The sequence below is a fragment of the Oncorhynchus nerka genome, linkage group LG3 (assembly GCF_034236695.1).
Source record: "Oncorhynchus nerka isolate Pitt River linkage group LG3, Oner_Uvic_2.0, whole genome shotgun sequence".
Taxonomy (NCBI): domain Eukaryota; kingdom Metazoa; phylum Chordata; class Actinopteri; order Salmoniformes; family Salmonidae; genus Oncorhynchus; species Oncorhynchus nerka.
This window is the reverse complement of record NC_088398.1, coordinates 86,050,448-86,065,711: the sequence shown is the minus strand read 5'-3', so window position 1 is coordinate 86,065,711 and position 15,264 is coordinate 86,050,448. Positions and strand designations below refer to the sequence as shown.

The following is a 15,264-nucleotide window of genomic DNA, read 5'->3' as shown; positions in this document are numbered from 1 at the left end:
TAGACCAGACTAAGTGTATTAGATCAGACTAAGTGTATTAGACCAGTGTATTAGATCAGTGTATTAGACCATTGTATTAGACCAGTGTATTAGACCAGTGTATTAGACCAGTGTATTAGACCAGACTAAGTGTATTAGACCAGTGTATTAGATCAGACTAAGTGTATTATATCAGTGTATTAGATCAGTGTATTAGATCAGACTAAGTGTATTAGATCAGACTAAGTGTATTAGACCAGACTAAGTGTATTAGACCAGACTAAGTGTATTAGACCAGTGTATTAGACCAGACTAAGTGTATTAGACCAGACTAAGTGTATTAGATCAGTGTATTAGATCAGACTAAGTGTATTAGATCAGACTAAGTGTATTAGACCAGACTAAGTGTATTAGACCAGTGTATTAGACCAGACTAAGTGTATTAGACCAGACTAAGTGTATTATACCAGACTAAGTGTATTAGATCAGTGTTTTAGATCAGACTAAGTGTATTAGATCAGACTAAGTGTATTAGACCAGACTAAGTGTATTAGATCAGTGTATTAGACCAGACTAAGTGTATTATACCAGACTAAGTGTATTAGATCAGTGTTTTAGATCAGACTAAGTGTATTAGACCAGTGTATTATATCAGACTCAGTGTATTAGACCAGTGTATTAGACCAGTGTATTAGATCAGACTAAGTGTATTAGACCAGACTCAGTGTATTATTTATATTATTCATTTATTAAACCTTTACTTAACCAGGAAGGGCTCATTGAGATTTTAAATCTCTTTTTCAAGAGCGCCCTGGCCAAGATAGGCAGCACCAAGTCATTACAAAAAAATTACAGACAGACAACATGAAAAACTATAAGTAATCTAGTAAAAACCATAGAATTCACAAGAGTATAACAAAATCAAAAACAGCAAATTAAAAACACTGGATCACCTGTTTCCCTGTAGTTCTGTTCCTGGAAGATTCAGGTCCATGTCTGTGTCTCTGGCCACCAGACAGGACAGTTTGTCCATCAGATCCTACCGTTTGGACTAATTCACATTGTTCCATGTTGGTTGGGGGTCCTTCGGGATTACTGGCTTCCCCTGGAACAAGAAGGAAAAGCCATCAGATATATACAGTGCCTTGCGAAAGTATTCGGCCCCCTTGGACTTTGCGACCTTTTGCCACATTTCAGGCTTCAAACATAAAGATATAAAACTGTATTTTTTTGTGAAGAATCAACAACAAGTGGGACACAATCATGAAGTGGAACGACATTTATTGGATATTTCAAACTTTTTTAACAAATCAAAAACTGAAAAATTGGGCGTGCAAAAGGTCGCAAAGTTCAAGGGGGCCAAATACTTTCGCAAGGCACTGTAATTGATCCACTTTTATATAAGCTGTGGGTACGTAATGAAACCTAATCAAAACACTCACTACATACCCAGCCATCACCTGCACATTGAGATATGATGATGGCTGGGTATGTCCATTTCAAACTGTAACTACCACTTCCATGTAGAGAGAGAATAGTGTAGTCTGTCTTTAAATCTGCCTTCATGAATAACTCCCAATCATATGTCTCTCTGAGACATTTGCATGCCGTGTTTCCTCTTAAGTCTCAACAGGTTATACTCCTACATCTCCTTGTTATCTCGGTGAGTGTACCGGGCGCCGAAGAGGTTATTTTGGCTTAGTCCTGTCAGCACCGGTCAAAAAACAAAACCATCAGCTGGCTTCTCCTAAACGGAGAGAATTCCTCTTTGAAATATATATCCCATGACACTCTGGCCCACTCACTTCCTTGACCTCCCTGTGACCCTAACTGATTCCTGACCCCTGACCCCTGACCCACAGAGCAGACCAATAACACACCACAATAACACCTACAGACAGTCAAACCATCAACCCACTACACTAAGGGCAGAGTCAGTCAACCCACTACACTAAGGGCAGAGTCATTCAACCCACTACACTAAGGTCAGAGTCATTCAACCCACTACACTAAGGGCAGAGTCATTCGACCCACTACACTAAGGGCAGAGTCATTCAACCCACTACACTAAGGGCAGAGTCAGTCAACCCACTACACTAAGGGCAGAGTCATTCAACCCACTACACTAAGGGCAGGGTCATTCAACCCACTACACTAAGGGCAGGGTCAGTCAACCCACTACACTAAGGGCAGAGTCATTCAACCCACTACACTAAGGTCAGAGTCATTCAACCCACTACACTAAGGGCAGAGTCATTCGACCCACTACACTAAGGGCAGAGTCATTCAACCCACTACACTAAGGGCAGAGTCAGTCAACCCACTACACTAAGGGCAGAGTCATTCAACCCACTACACTAAGGGCAGGGTCATTCAACCCACTACACTAAGGGCAGAGTCAGTCAACCCACTACACTAAGGGCAGAGTCATTCAACCCACTACACTAAGGGCAGAGTCATTCAACCCACTACACTAAGGGCAGAGTCATTCAACCCACTACACTAAGGGCAGAGTCATTCAACCCACTACACTAAGGGCAGAGTCAGTCAACCCACTACACTAAGGGCAGGGTCATTCAACCCACTACACTAAGGGCAGAGTCAGTCAACCCACTACACTAAGGGCAGAGTCAGTCAACCCACTACACTAAGGGCAGGGTCATTCAACCCACTACACTAAGGGCAGGGTCATTCAACCCACTACACTAAGGGCAGAGTCATTCAACCCACTACACTAAGGGCAGAGTCAGTCAACCCACTACACTAAGGGCAGAGTCATTTAACCCACTACACTAAGGGCAGAGTCAGTCAACCCACTACACTAAGGGCAGAGTCATTCAACCCACTACACTAAGGGCAGAGTCATTCAACCCACTACACTAAGGGCAGAGTCATTCAACCCACTACACTAAGGGCAGAGTCATTCAACCCACTACACTAAGGGCAGGGTCATTCAACCCACTACACTAAGGGCAGAGTCATTCAACCCACTACACTAAGGGCAGAGTCATTCAACCCACTACACTAAGGGCAGAGTCATTCAACCCACTACACTAAGGGCAGAGTCATTCAACCCACTACACTAAGGGCAGAGTCATTCAACCCACTACACTAAGGGCAGAGTCATTCAACCCACTACACTAAGGGCAGGGTCATTCAACCCACTACACTAAGGGCAGGGTCATTCAACCCACTACACTAAGGGCAGAGTCAGTCAACCCACTACACTAAGGGCAGGGTCATTCAACCCACTACACTAAGGGCAGAGTCATTCAACCCACTACACTAAGGGCAGAGTCATTCAACCCACTACACTAAGGGCAGGGTCATTCAACCCACTACACTAAGGGCAGAGTCAGTCAACCCACTACACTAAGGGCAGAGTCAGTCAACCCACTACACTAAGGGCAGAGTCAGTCAACCCACTACACTAAGGGCAGAGTCATTCAACCCACTACACTAAGGGCAGAGTCAGTCAACCCACTACACTAAGGGCAGAGTCAGTCAACCCACTACACTAAGGGCAGAGTCATTTAACCCACTACACTAAGGGCAGAGTCATTCAACCCACTACACTAAGGGCAGAGTCATTCAACCCACTACACTAAGGGCAGAGTCATTCAACCCACTACACTAAGGGCAGAGTCAGTCAACCCACTACACTAAGGGCAGAGTCATTCAACCCACTACACTAAGGGCAGAGTCATTCAACCCACTACACTAAGGGCAGAGTCAGTCAACCCACTACACTAAGGGCAGAGTCATTCAACCCACTACACTAAGGGCAGAGTCATTCAACCCACTACACTAAGGGCAGAGTCAGTCAACCCACTACACTAAGGGCAGAGTCATTCAACCCACTACACTAAGGGCAGAGTCATTCAACCCAAGTGTTGGAAGACAACAGTTAGACAGGAGGAGTGAAACTGTCCAATCGGGATAGAGAAGTGAGAACTCCCACCAACGGGAGAGCCCGTCTGAATTGTGATCAGTCGCTCAATAGGAAGTCAACAGGTATCACAAGGTGTGTATCCAGTGGAGGCTGGTGAGGGGAGGACGGCTCATAATAATGGCTGTAACGAGTCAATGGAATGGTATCAACCATATCAAAGACGTGGTCTCCATGTGGTTGATATAATTCCACTCCATTCCCGCCATTATAATGAGCCGTACTCCCCTCACCAGCCTCCACTGGATGGATCCCAAACCACCCCCTCACCCCTACCAACTTGCTCGCAGGACCCTCCGTTGACCGGTGTTGCTGATAAAACTCAGAGGGTGACTTCCAGAGAGTGGTTAGGGGTTCACGTTTGGGACACACCCGTGACTATTAATATGATGCATTTTAATTCATGTTACACTTTTAAATAATAAAATGAGAAATTAAAATGAACAAATTCCACCCTGTCGTTTTAAAAGATACGTACAGTGGCTTGCGAAAGTATTCACCCCCCCTTTTCACATTTTTCCTATTTTGTAGCCTTACAACCCGGAATTCAAATGTATTTTTTGTGGGTTTGTATCATTTGATATACACTGAAACCTTGAGCGTGCATAATTATTAACTACCCCCCCCCAAAGTCAATACTTTGTAGAACCACCTTTTGCAGCAATTACAGCTGCAAGTCTCTTGGGGTATGTCTCTATAAGCTTGGCACATCTAGCCTCTGGGATTTTTGCCCATTCTTCAAGGCAAAACTGCTCCTTCAAGTTGGATGGGTCCTGCTGGGTCCTGCTGGTGTACAGCAATCTTTAAGTCATACCACAGATTCTCAATTGGATTGAGGTCTGGGCTTTGACAAGGCCATTCCAAGACATTTAAATGTTTCCCCTTAAACCAGTTGAGTGTTGCTTTAGCAGTATGCTTAGGGTCATTGTCCTGCTGGAGGGTGAAACGCCGTCCCAGTCTCAAATCTCTGGAAGACTGAAACAGGGTTTCCTCAATAATTTCCCTGTATTTATCTCAATCCGACATTCCTTCAATTCTGACCAGTTTCCCAGTCCCTGTCGGTGAAAAACATCCCCACAGCATGATGCTGCCACCACCATGCTTCACTGTGGGGATGCTGTTCTCGGGGTGATGAGAGGTGTTGGGTTTGCGCCAGACATTGCGTTTTCCTTGATGGCCAAAAAAGCTCAATTTTAGTTTAATCTGACCAGAGTACCTTCTTCCATATGTTTTGGGAGTCTCCCAAATGCCTTTTGGCGAACACCAAACGTGTTTGCTTAATTTTTTCTTTGAGCTATTTTTTTCTTGCCACTCTTCTGTAAAGCCCAGCTCTGTGGAGTGTACAGCTTAGTGGTGCTATGGACAGATACTCCAATCTCCGCCGTGGAGCTTTGCAGCTCCTTCAGGGATATTGTTTTCAGGGTTAGGGGTTAGGGTTAGGTACTGGCATGTGGCTGTAGGCTCTGTTTGTATCAGTAGGACCCAGGGTTAGGGGTAGGGGTTAGGATTAGGATTAGGGGTTAGGGTTAGGGTTAGGTACTGGCCTGTGGCTCTAAGATCTGTTTGTATCAGTAGGACACAGGGTTAGGGGTTAGGGTTAGGGTTAGAGTTAGGGTTAGGGTTAGGGGTAGGGGTAGGGGTTAGGAATAAGGGTTAGGTACTGACCTGTGGCTATAGACTGTGTTTGTATCAGTAGGACCCAGGGTTAGGGTTAGGAGTTAGGGGTAGGGGTTAGGGTTAGGGGTTAGGGGTAGGGTTAGGGTTAGGGTTAGGGGTTAGGGGTAGGGGTTAGGATTAGGGGTTAGGGGTAGGGTTAGGGGTAGAGTTAGGGTTAGGGTTAGGGGTTAGGGTTAGGGTTAGGAGTTAGGGGTAGGGGTTAGGAATAAGGGTTAGGTACTGACATGTGGCTATAGACTGTGTTTGTATCAGTAGGACCCAGGGTTAGGGGTTAGGGTTAGGGTTAGGGTTAGAGTTAGGGTTAGGGTTAGGAGTTAGGGGTAGGGGTTAGGAATAAGGGTTAGGTACTGACATGTGGCTATAGACTGTGTTTGTATCAGTAGGACCCAGGGTTAGGGGTTAGGGTTAGGGTTAGGGTTAGAGTTAGGGTTAGGGTTAGGAGTTAGGGGTAGGGGTTAGGGTTAGGGGTTAGGTACTGACCTGTGGCTATAGACTGTGTTTGCATCAGTAGGACCCAGGGTAGCTCCCCCTCTGAGGTACTGACCTGTGGCTATAGGCTCTGTTTGTATCAGTAGGACCCAGGGTATCTCCCCCTCTGAGGTACTGGCCTGTGGCTATAGACTCTGTTTGTATCAGTAGGACCCAGGGTAGCTCCCCCTCTGAGGTACTGACCTGTGGTTCTAGGCTCTGTTTGCATCAGTAGGACCCAGGGTAGCTCCCCCTCTGAGGTTAGGACCTGGAGAGCTGGTGACACAGTGTAGAGGGCAAAGTGAAGGTGTTGTACGAGCTTACCTTGGCATTCAATCTGTTTAATTTGGAAGCAAACAAATATAATGATTTATTATGGAAATGTGAAGTCTAAACATTAGCTGAGTCTAATTGGAATGTAACCCCCCCCCTGCTGTATGCTTCCAATCACCACCAACCTCCTTGTCATTGGCCCGATGACCTCAGTGTCCCTGAAATAGTTCATAACCCCCACATTACATACCATGGTCTCGTGTGACCTGGTCCAGAGCAGAGGTAAGGGTGGGCTACATTACATTACATACCATGGTCTGGTGTGACCTGGTCCAGAGCAGAGGTAAGGGCGGGCTGGTCCTCAGTGGCAGACATATTATTAGGGTCCCACGGGGACATCTGTATGACCTCACCATCGGGACCCAAGATCAAGGTGCCCTGGGATCTGCCTGTCTGCTGCTGCCACTCTGAGAACACACAGAGGCTGTGTCTGAAATGGCACCCTATTCACTATATCGTTCAGTAATTTGGACCAGAATATGCTGCCAATGGGCCCTGGTCAAAAGCAGTGCACTAAATAGGGAATAGTGTGCCTAACTGAGCATCTAGAAGGGCCTTATCAACATACCAGACATCTACTGAACACAGAGTCGTATGATGTGGGCCGCTTACCTCTGAGCTCCAGGGGTAGGCTGCCTCTGACCATGGCCCTCCCAGGATCGGAGGGGTCCCAGGGGGCATGGACATCAGATCTGTCTTTGTAGATGGCCATGGAGCTCTGTTTGCCTGGGCCTCTGAGCCGACCAGCTAGGGGACCAGCCAGGGGACCAGCCAGGGGGACAGCAGCCTCTGGAGGAGGAATAGTAAGTATCAGAATGGTGAAAGAAAGATGAATACCTGGTATGGTGCCACAGAGCAGAGTCCTGCACAATGTATCTGGTACCACAGAGTCCTGTATAATGTATCTGGTACCACAGAGTCCTGTATAATGTATCTGGTACCACAGAGTCCTGTATAATGTATCTGGTACCACAGAGTCCTGTACTATGTATCTGGTACCACAGAGCAGAGTCCTGTACTACGTATCTGGTACCACAGAGTCCTGTACTATGTATCTGGTACCACAGAGTCCTGTTCTATGTATCTGGTACCACAGAGTCCTGTTCTATGTATCTGGTACCACAGTCCTGTACTATGTATCTGGTACCACAGAGTCCTGTTCTATGTATCTGGTACCACAGAGTCCTGTTCTATGTATCTGGTACCACAGAGTCCTGTACAATGTATCTGGTACCACAGAGTCCTATACTATGTATCTGGTACCACAGAGTCCTGTACTATGTATCTGGTACCACAGAGCAGAGTCCTGTACTACGTATCTGGTACCACAGAGTCCTGTACAATGAATCTGATACCACAGAGTCCTGTGCTATGTATCTGGTACCACAGAGTCCTGTACTATGTATCTGGTACCACAGAGTCCTGCACTATGTATCTGGTACCACAGAGTCCTGTGCTATGTATCTGGTACCATAGAGTCCTGTATAATGTATCTGGTACCACAGAGTCCTGTACTATGTATCTGGTACCACAGAGCAGAGTCCTGTACTACGTATCTGGTACCACAGAGTCCTGTACTATGTATCTGGTACCACAGAGTCCTGTTCTATGTATCTGGTACCACAGAGTCCTGTTCTATGTATCTGGTACCACAGAGTCCTGTACTATGTATCTGGTACCACAGAGTCCTGTTCTATGTATCTGGTACCACAGAGTCCTGTTCTATGTATCTGGTACCACAGAGTCCTGTACAATGTATCTGGTACCACAGAGTCCTATACTATGTATCTGGTACCACAGAGTCCTGTTCTATGTATCTGGTACCACAGAGTCCTGTACAATGTATCTGGTACCACAGAGTCCTGTTCTATGTATCTGGTACCACAGAGTCCTGTACAATGTATCTGGTACCACAGAGTCCTATACTATGTATCTGGTACCACAGAGTCCTGTACAATGTATCTGGTACCACAGAGTCCTGTACTATGTATCTGGTACCACAGAGTCCTGTACTATGTATCTGGTACCACAGAGTCCTGTACTATGTATCTGGTACCACAGAGTCCTGTTCTATGTATCTGGTACCACAGAGTCCTGTACTATGTATCTGGTACCACAGAGTCCTGTACTACGTATCTGGTACCACAGAACAGAGTCCTGTACTATGTATCTGGTACCACAGAACAGAGCCCTAAACTACGTAGCTGGTATCACAGAACAGAGCCCTAAACTACGTAGCTGGTATCACAGAACAGAGCCCTAAACTACGTAGCTGGTACCACAGAGCAGAGCCCTAAACTACGTAGCTGGTACCACAGAACAGAGCCCTAAACTACGTAGCTGGTACCACAGAGCAGAGCCCTAAACTACGTAGCTGGTACCACAGAACAGAGCCCTAAACTACGTAGCTGGAACCACAGAACAGAGCCCTAAACTACGTAGCTGGTACCACAGAACAGAGCCCTATACTACGTAGCTGGTACCACAGAACAGAGCCCTAAACTACGTAGCTGGTACCACAGAAAAGAGCCCTAAACTACGTAGCTGGTACCACAGAACAGAGCCCTAAACTACGTAGCTGGTACCACAGAACAGAGCCCTAAACTACGTAGCTGGTACCACAGAACAGAGCCCTAAACTACGTAGCTGGTACCACAGAACAGAGCCCTATACTACGTAGCTGGTACCACAGAACAGAGCCCTAAACTACGTAGCTGGTACCACAGAACAGAGCCCTAAACTACGTAGCTGGTACCACAGAACAGAGCCCTAAACTACGTAGCTGGTACCACAGAACAGAGCCCTAAACTACGTAGCTGGTACCACAGAACAGAGCCCTAAACTACGTAGCTGGTACCACAGAACAGAGCCCTAAACTACGTAGCTGGTACCACAGAGCAGAGCCCTAAACTACGTAGCTGGTACCACAGAACAGAGCCCTAAACTACGTAGCTGGTACCACAGAACAGAGCCCTAAACTACGTAGCTGGTACCACAGAACAGAGCCCTAAACTACGTAGCTGGTACCACAGAACAGAGCCCTAAACTACGTAGCTGGTACCACAGAGCAGAGCCCTATACTACGTAGCTGGTACCACATAGTCCTCTACTACATAGCTGGAACCACAGAACAGAGCCCTAAACTACGTAGCTGGTACCACAGAACAGAGCCCTAAACTACGTAGCTGGTACCACAGAACAGAGCCCTATACTACGTAGCTGGTACCACAGAACAGAGCCCTAAACTACGTAGCTGGTACCACAGAAAAGAGCCCTAAACTACGTAGCTGGTACCACAGAACAGAGCCCTAAACTACGTAGCTGGTACCACAGAACAGAGCCCTAAACTACGTAGCTGGTACCACAGAGCAGAGCCCTAAACTACGTAGCTGGTACCACAGAACAGAGCCCTAAACTACGTAGCTGGTACCACAGAACAGAGCCCTAAACTACGTAGCTGGTACCACAGAACAGAGCCCTATACTACGTAGCTGGTACCACAGAACAGAGCCCTAAACTACGTAGCTGGTACCACAGAAAAGAGCCCTAAACTACGTAGCTGGTACCACAGAACAGAGCCCTAAACTACGTAGCTGGTACCACAGAACAGAGCCCTAAACTACGTAGCTGGTACCACAGAACAGAGCCCTAAACTACGTAGCTGGTACCACAGAACAGAGCCCTAAACTACGTAGCTGGTACCACAGAACAGAGCCCTAAACTACGTAGCTGGTACCACAGAACAGAGCCCTAAACTACGTAGCTGGAACCACAGAACAGAGCCCTAAACTACGTAGCTGGTACCACAGAACAGAGCCCTAAACTACGTAGCTGGTACCACAGAACAGAGCCCTAAACTACGTAGCTGGTACCACAGAACAGAGCTCTAAACTACGTAGCTGGTACCACAGAACAGAGCTCTAAACTACGTAGCTGGTACCACAGAACAGAGCCCTAAACTACGTAGCTGGTACCACAGAACAGAGCCCGACTCTCTTTATCACTTCACCACAAACAACGTTATTACTTTACCATTTAAAGCTTCTTAGTGATAAGGGGGCAGTATTCGGAAGATTGGATGAATGAGGTGCCCAAAGTTAACTGCCTGTTACCCAGAAGCTAGGATATGCATATAATAACGATTAAAAATGGACTGCTACTTATGTAAAATATTACTAGGTCTTTAAGAGTTTATTCGGAAGATAACAGCTCTATAAACACTTTGATACTGTTGCAAAGCTAACTAAAAATCAGCATTCCCCAAGAGAGGATGGCTTTCACTTCAGCAGTAATAAATTCATGAACTTCTTTGATGAAAAGATCATGATTATTAGAAAGCAAATTACGGACTCCTCTTTAAATCTGCGTATTCCTTCAAAGCTCAGTTGTCCTGAGTCTGCACAACTCTGCCAGGACCTAGGATCAAGAGAGACACTCAAGTGTTTTAGTACTGTATCTCTTGACACAATGATGAAAATAATCATGGCCTCTAAACCTTCAAGCTGCATACTGGACTTGTGAAGGTGCTAAATTACCTTTTAATGGCATCAGACCGAGGCTCTGCATCTGTCCTCGTGCTCCTAGACCTTAGTGCTGCTTTTGATACATTCGATCACCACATTCTTTTGGAGAGATTGGAAACCCAAATTGGACTACACGGACAAGTTCTGGCCTGGTTTAGATCTTATCTGTCGGAAAGATATCAGTTTGTCTCTGTGGATGGTTTGTCCTCTGACAAATCAACTGTAAATTGCGGTGTTCCTCAAGGTTCCGTTTTAGGACCACTATTGTTTTCACTATATATTTTACCTCTTGGGGATGTCATTCGAAAACATAATGTTAACTTTCACTGCTATGCGGATGACACACAGCTGTACATTTCAATGAAACATGGTGAAGCCCCAAAATTGCCCTCACTAGAAGCATGTGTTTCAGTCATAAGGAAGTGGATGGCTGCAAACTTTCTACTTTTAAACTCGGACAAAACAGAGATGCTTGTTCTAGTTCCCAAGAAACAAAGAGATCTTCTGTTGAATCTAACAATTCATCTTGATGGTTGTACAGTCGTCTCAAATAAAACTGTGAAGGACCTCGGCGTTACTCTGGACCCTGATCTTTTGAAGAACATATCAAGACCATTTCAAGGACAGCTTTTTTCCATCTACGTAACATTGCAAAAATCAGAAACTTTCTGTCCAAAAATGATGCAGAAAAATGTATCCATGCTTTTGTCACTTCTAGGTTAGACTACTGCAATGCTCTACTTTCCGGCTACCCGGATAAAGCACTAAATAAACTTCAGTTAGTGCTAAATACGGCTGCTAGAATCCTGACTAGAACCCAAAAATTTGATCATATTACTCCAGTGCTAGCCTCCCTACACTGGCTTCCTGTGTATAATCCCCTCAGCCCAGTGAATACCTTCCCCAGGCTGTAGTAGAGAGAGACCGTTCTGCTCAGGCCAGATCTGCTTAGAGCCTTTCATCTTAGTGATCAGAATACCTTCCCCAGGCTGTAGTAGGGAGAGACCGTTCTGCTCAGGCCAGGTCTGCTTAGAGCCTTTCTCAGGGAGACCCCTTCCTCCCCCTCCTACTCCCCCTCCTCCTCGTCCTTCTCCTTCCCCTCTTCTAGTGCTCTCTCTTTTGTGTCCCGTCTCTCCACAGTGAGGCTCCCCTCTCTCCTCCTCTGATGGCTTGTAGTGGACACCAGCTGAGAGACACAGAAGAGACCGACAAGACAACAGGATGAATATCGTTAGTGGAAAACAAAATGTGTGTTTTAATGACTTACCTGGTTAAATAATACAATCAATAAGAATGTCCTAGTAGGTATTAGTTCAGTATGTCAAATATTAAAATACACAGAGAAAACAAAGGGATCATGGGGGGTAGCCTAGTGGTTAGAGCGTTGGACTTGTAGCCCGAAAGGTTGCAAGTTCAAATCCCCGAGCTGACAAGGTAAAAACAAAAAAAAGTGTTGCTCTGCCTCTGAAAAAGGCAGTGTAACTGACTGTTACTGGGCCATCATTGAAAATAAGAATTTGTTCTAGTTAAATAAAGGTCAAACATTTGTATTTAAATACCACACGGAGCCTGCACCCCCTCCTCTTCTGTATGTCCAAGAGGTAGTAGCACTGACAGCAACAGCCTCCTGGGCCCTGGCTTCTCCAGGTGGTTCCTCTCTGGATGGGCTTGGGGCTCTAGGATGGTGTGGGCTGGAAGGACAGGATAGGTCTGGGTCAACCTCTCTGGATGGGTCTGGGCTGGATCCTCAGAGCTGACATACGCCTCATGTATGAGTGGCAGGAACTTCCCCCCCAGCCCACCTGGACTCCTTGGTTTCTGCCATATGACGATTTTAGAGTTATTATGTTGGAATTCTATGAAGCTCAAAGCTAGTGTCATTAGATTGCCTTACTTACCCTCCTACTACTGTCCTGGTCCAGACTGACCACTGAGCCAGAAAAAAGGGGAGGGAGATGCAATCTGGAGAAGCTGGGGTCCGAGGATGTGTTGTCCTTTTTTGTGTCTGTGCTGCCTTGTTTCACTTTTACCGAAGAAACAAAAAAGTTTGACTCTGTGAATCACGTCAACACTCACATGCACACTCACATGCACACTCACAATCCTTCTTCATTCTTCAGAACTGAACTGAAGGAAGGTCAACTCACGTGTCCGTACCTGCTGGGCCCCACCCAGGTAACCACCATAGTAGTTGACATGTGATAGCTGGCTGCTTCTCCAGGAGGAATCTACTGAGGCCGTCTTCAGAGGGCAGGGTCTCTCTCCTCCCTGTAGAGGCCAGGGTCTCTCTGCTCCCTGTAGAGGGCAGGGTCTCTCTCCTCCCTGTAGAGGCCAGGGTCTCTCTCCTCCCTGTAGAGGCCAGGGTCTCTCTTCTCCAACCTCCTCACAGTCTTTCACACTAAATCATTATAATTTATTCAACTTCTATAGTGCTTTTCATAACATAAAGAAATCTCAAAGCAATATGCCATGCAAACATGCAAAATATCATGAGTAGCCAAGCTATAGCTAACTACGCTGAACAAAAATTTAAACTCAACATGTAAAGTGTTGGTCCCATGTTTCATGAGCTGAAATAAAAGATCCCAGAAATGTTCCATACACACAAAAAGATTATTTCTCTCAAACTTTGTGCACAAATGTGTTTACATCCCTGTAAGTTTTCTGCATTTCTCCGTGGCCAAGATAATCAATCCATCTAACAGGTGTGGAATATCAAGAAGCTGATTAAACAGCATGACCATTACACAGGTGCACCTTGTGCTGGGGACAACAGAAGACCATGTCCAACAGACAGAGAATTGAATTCCACCACAGCCCCGTCCATGTTGGGCTCCAATACAGCCCCGTCCATGTTGGGCTCCACTACAGCCCCGTCCATGTTGGGCTCCACTACAGCCCCGTCCATGTTGGGCTCCACTACAGCCCCGTCCATGTTGGGCTCCTTTGTCTTGCTAACATTGAGAGAGAGGTTGTTGTCCTGGCACCACACTGCCAGGTCTCTGACATGAGTGCTACCGACATGAGTGCTACGGGGCGGGAATCATTTTGGCAGGTTACCTTCGCTTTTCTGGGGACTATGGTGGTCTGTTTGAAACATGCAGGTATTACAGACGTGGTCAGGGAGAAAATGTTGAAAATTGTCAGTGAATACACTGGCCCCGTGGCTTTGCGAATGTTGACCTGTTTAAAGGTCTTGCTCACATCTGTTACCAAGAGCGTGATCACACAGTCATCCGGGACAGCTGGAGCTCTCATGCATGCTTCAGTGTTTCTTGCCTCGAAGCCAGCATGTCAGGCATTTAGCTCATCTGGTAGGCTCACGTCACTGGGCTCGCGGCTGGTTTTCCCTTTGTAGGCCGTAATAGTTTGCAAGGGCTGACACATCCGACGAGCCGGTGTAGTAGGATTCAATCATAGTCCTGTATTGACTCTTTGCCTTTTTTGATCGTTTGTCTGAGGGCATTGTACGTACAGTCACTGTGGGGACGATGTCGACGATGCTCTTATTGATGAAGCCAGTGAATGATGTGGTATATTCCTTATCATGAGGTATTCTACCCCAGGAGAGCAATACCTCAAGACTTCTTTAATACTAGACATCACGCACCAGTAGTCATTGACAAAGAGACACACACCACCGCCCCTCGTCTTTCCAGACGTAGCTGCTCTGTCTTGCCGATGCAAAATGTAAACCCAGCCAGCTCTATGTTTGTTCAGATCTGGCTGCAGGAAAACTTTTTCCTTTGGTAGGCCATCATTGTAAATAAAAATGTGTTCTTAACTGACTTGCCTAGTTAAAAAAAGGTTGAATAAAAAAAAAAAAATATATATATATATATATATTTTTTAGCCCTTTTCTGGGATGCTTGATTGTTTTCATTGCTTTACTGGAAAGCTTAGCAGAAGTAGACATGCTCATGTTATTTATGTTAGTGCAGGGCACACCCTCTCAGTGCTAACAGTATACCTCTGGTTCATAGGCACATTACTGCATTACTGCATTCAATAGCTGTGGGACCAGCAGAGGCATTCAGGGCAGTAAGAGTGGCATACAGTCAATTTGGCTACTTACATTGTATCTACCAACGCCCCTGGCGTATCTACCAACGCCCCTGGCGTATCTACCAACGCCCCTGGCGTTTCTACCAACGCCCCTGGGATAATGTACAGTTGCTGAAGCCTTATCAAATCAAATCAAATGTATTTATAAAGCCCTTCGTACATCAGCTGATATCTCAAAGTACTGTACAGAAACCCAGCCTAAAACCCCAAACAGCAAGCAATGCAGGTTTAGAAGCACGGTGGCTAGGAAAAACTCTCTAGAAAGGCCAA

General features: G+C 46.0%; 2 protein-coding genes across 2 annotated transcripts in view; both read right to left on the bottom strand.

The window, feature by feature from the left end:
* LOC115116413 (uncharacterized protein KIAA2012 homolog) overlaps positions 1-7,293 on the bottom strand; it is a 66,549-nt gene extending 59,256 nt beyond the window's left edge. The window contains exons 1-4 of the mRNA XM_065016365.1: positions 7,019-7,293; positions 6,658-6,813; positions 6,278-6,349; positions 933-1,084 (exon numbers count right to left, since the gene is read on the bottom strand). Coding sequence (XP_064872437.1) covers positions 933-1,084; positions 6,278-6,349; positions 6,658-6,813; positions 7,019-7,118 — 480 coding nt within the window. The 5' untranslated portion in view covers positions 7,119-7,293. The remainder of the gene's footprint in view (positions 1-932; positions 1,085-6,277; positions 6,350-6,657; positions 6,814-7,018) is intronic.
* A 4,490-nt stretch (positions 7,294-11,783) lies between these two features.
* On the bottom strand, positions 11,784-13,864 carry LOC135563054 (uncharacterized). The gene is made up of 5 exons (XM_065005874.1): positions 13,687-13,864; positions 13,077-13,319; positions 12,828-12,952; positions 12,489-12,747; positions 11,784-12,115 (listed from the first exon to the last, which is right to left on the bottom strand). Exons 1-5 carry the CDS (start codon positions 13,862-13,864, stop codon positions 11,784-11,786), a joined length of 1,137 nt encoding a protein of 378 aa, XP_064861946.1.
* Positions 13,865-15,264: the final 1,400 nt, after the last annotated feature.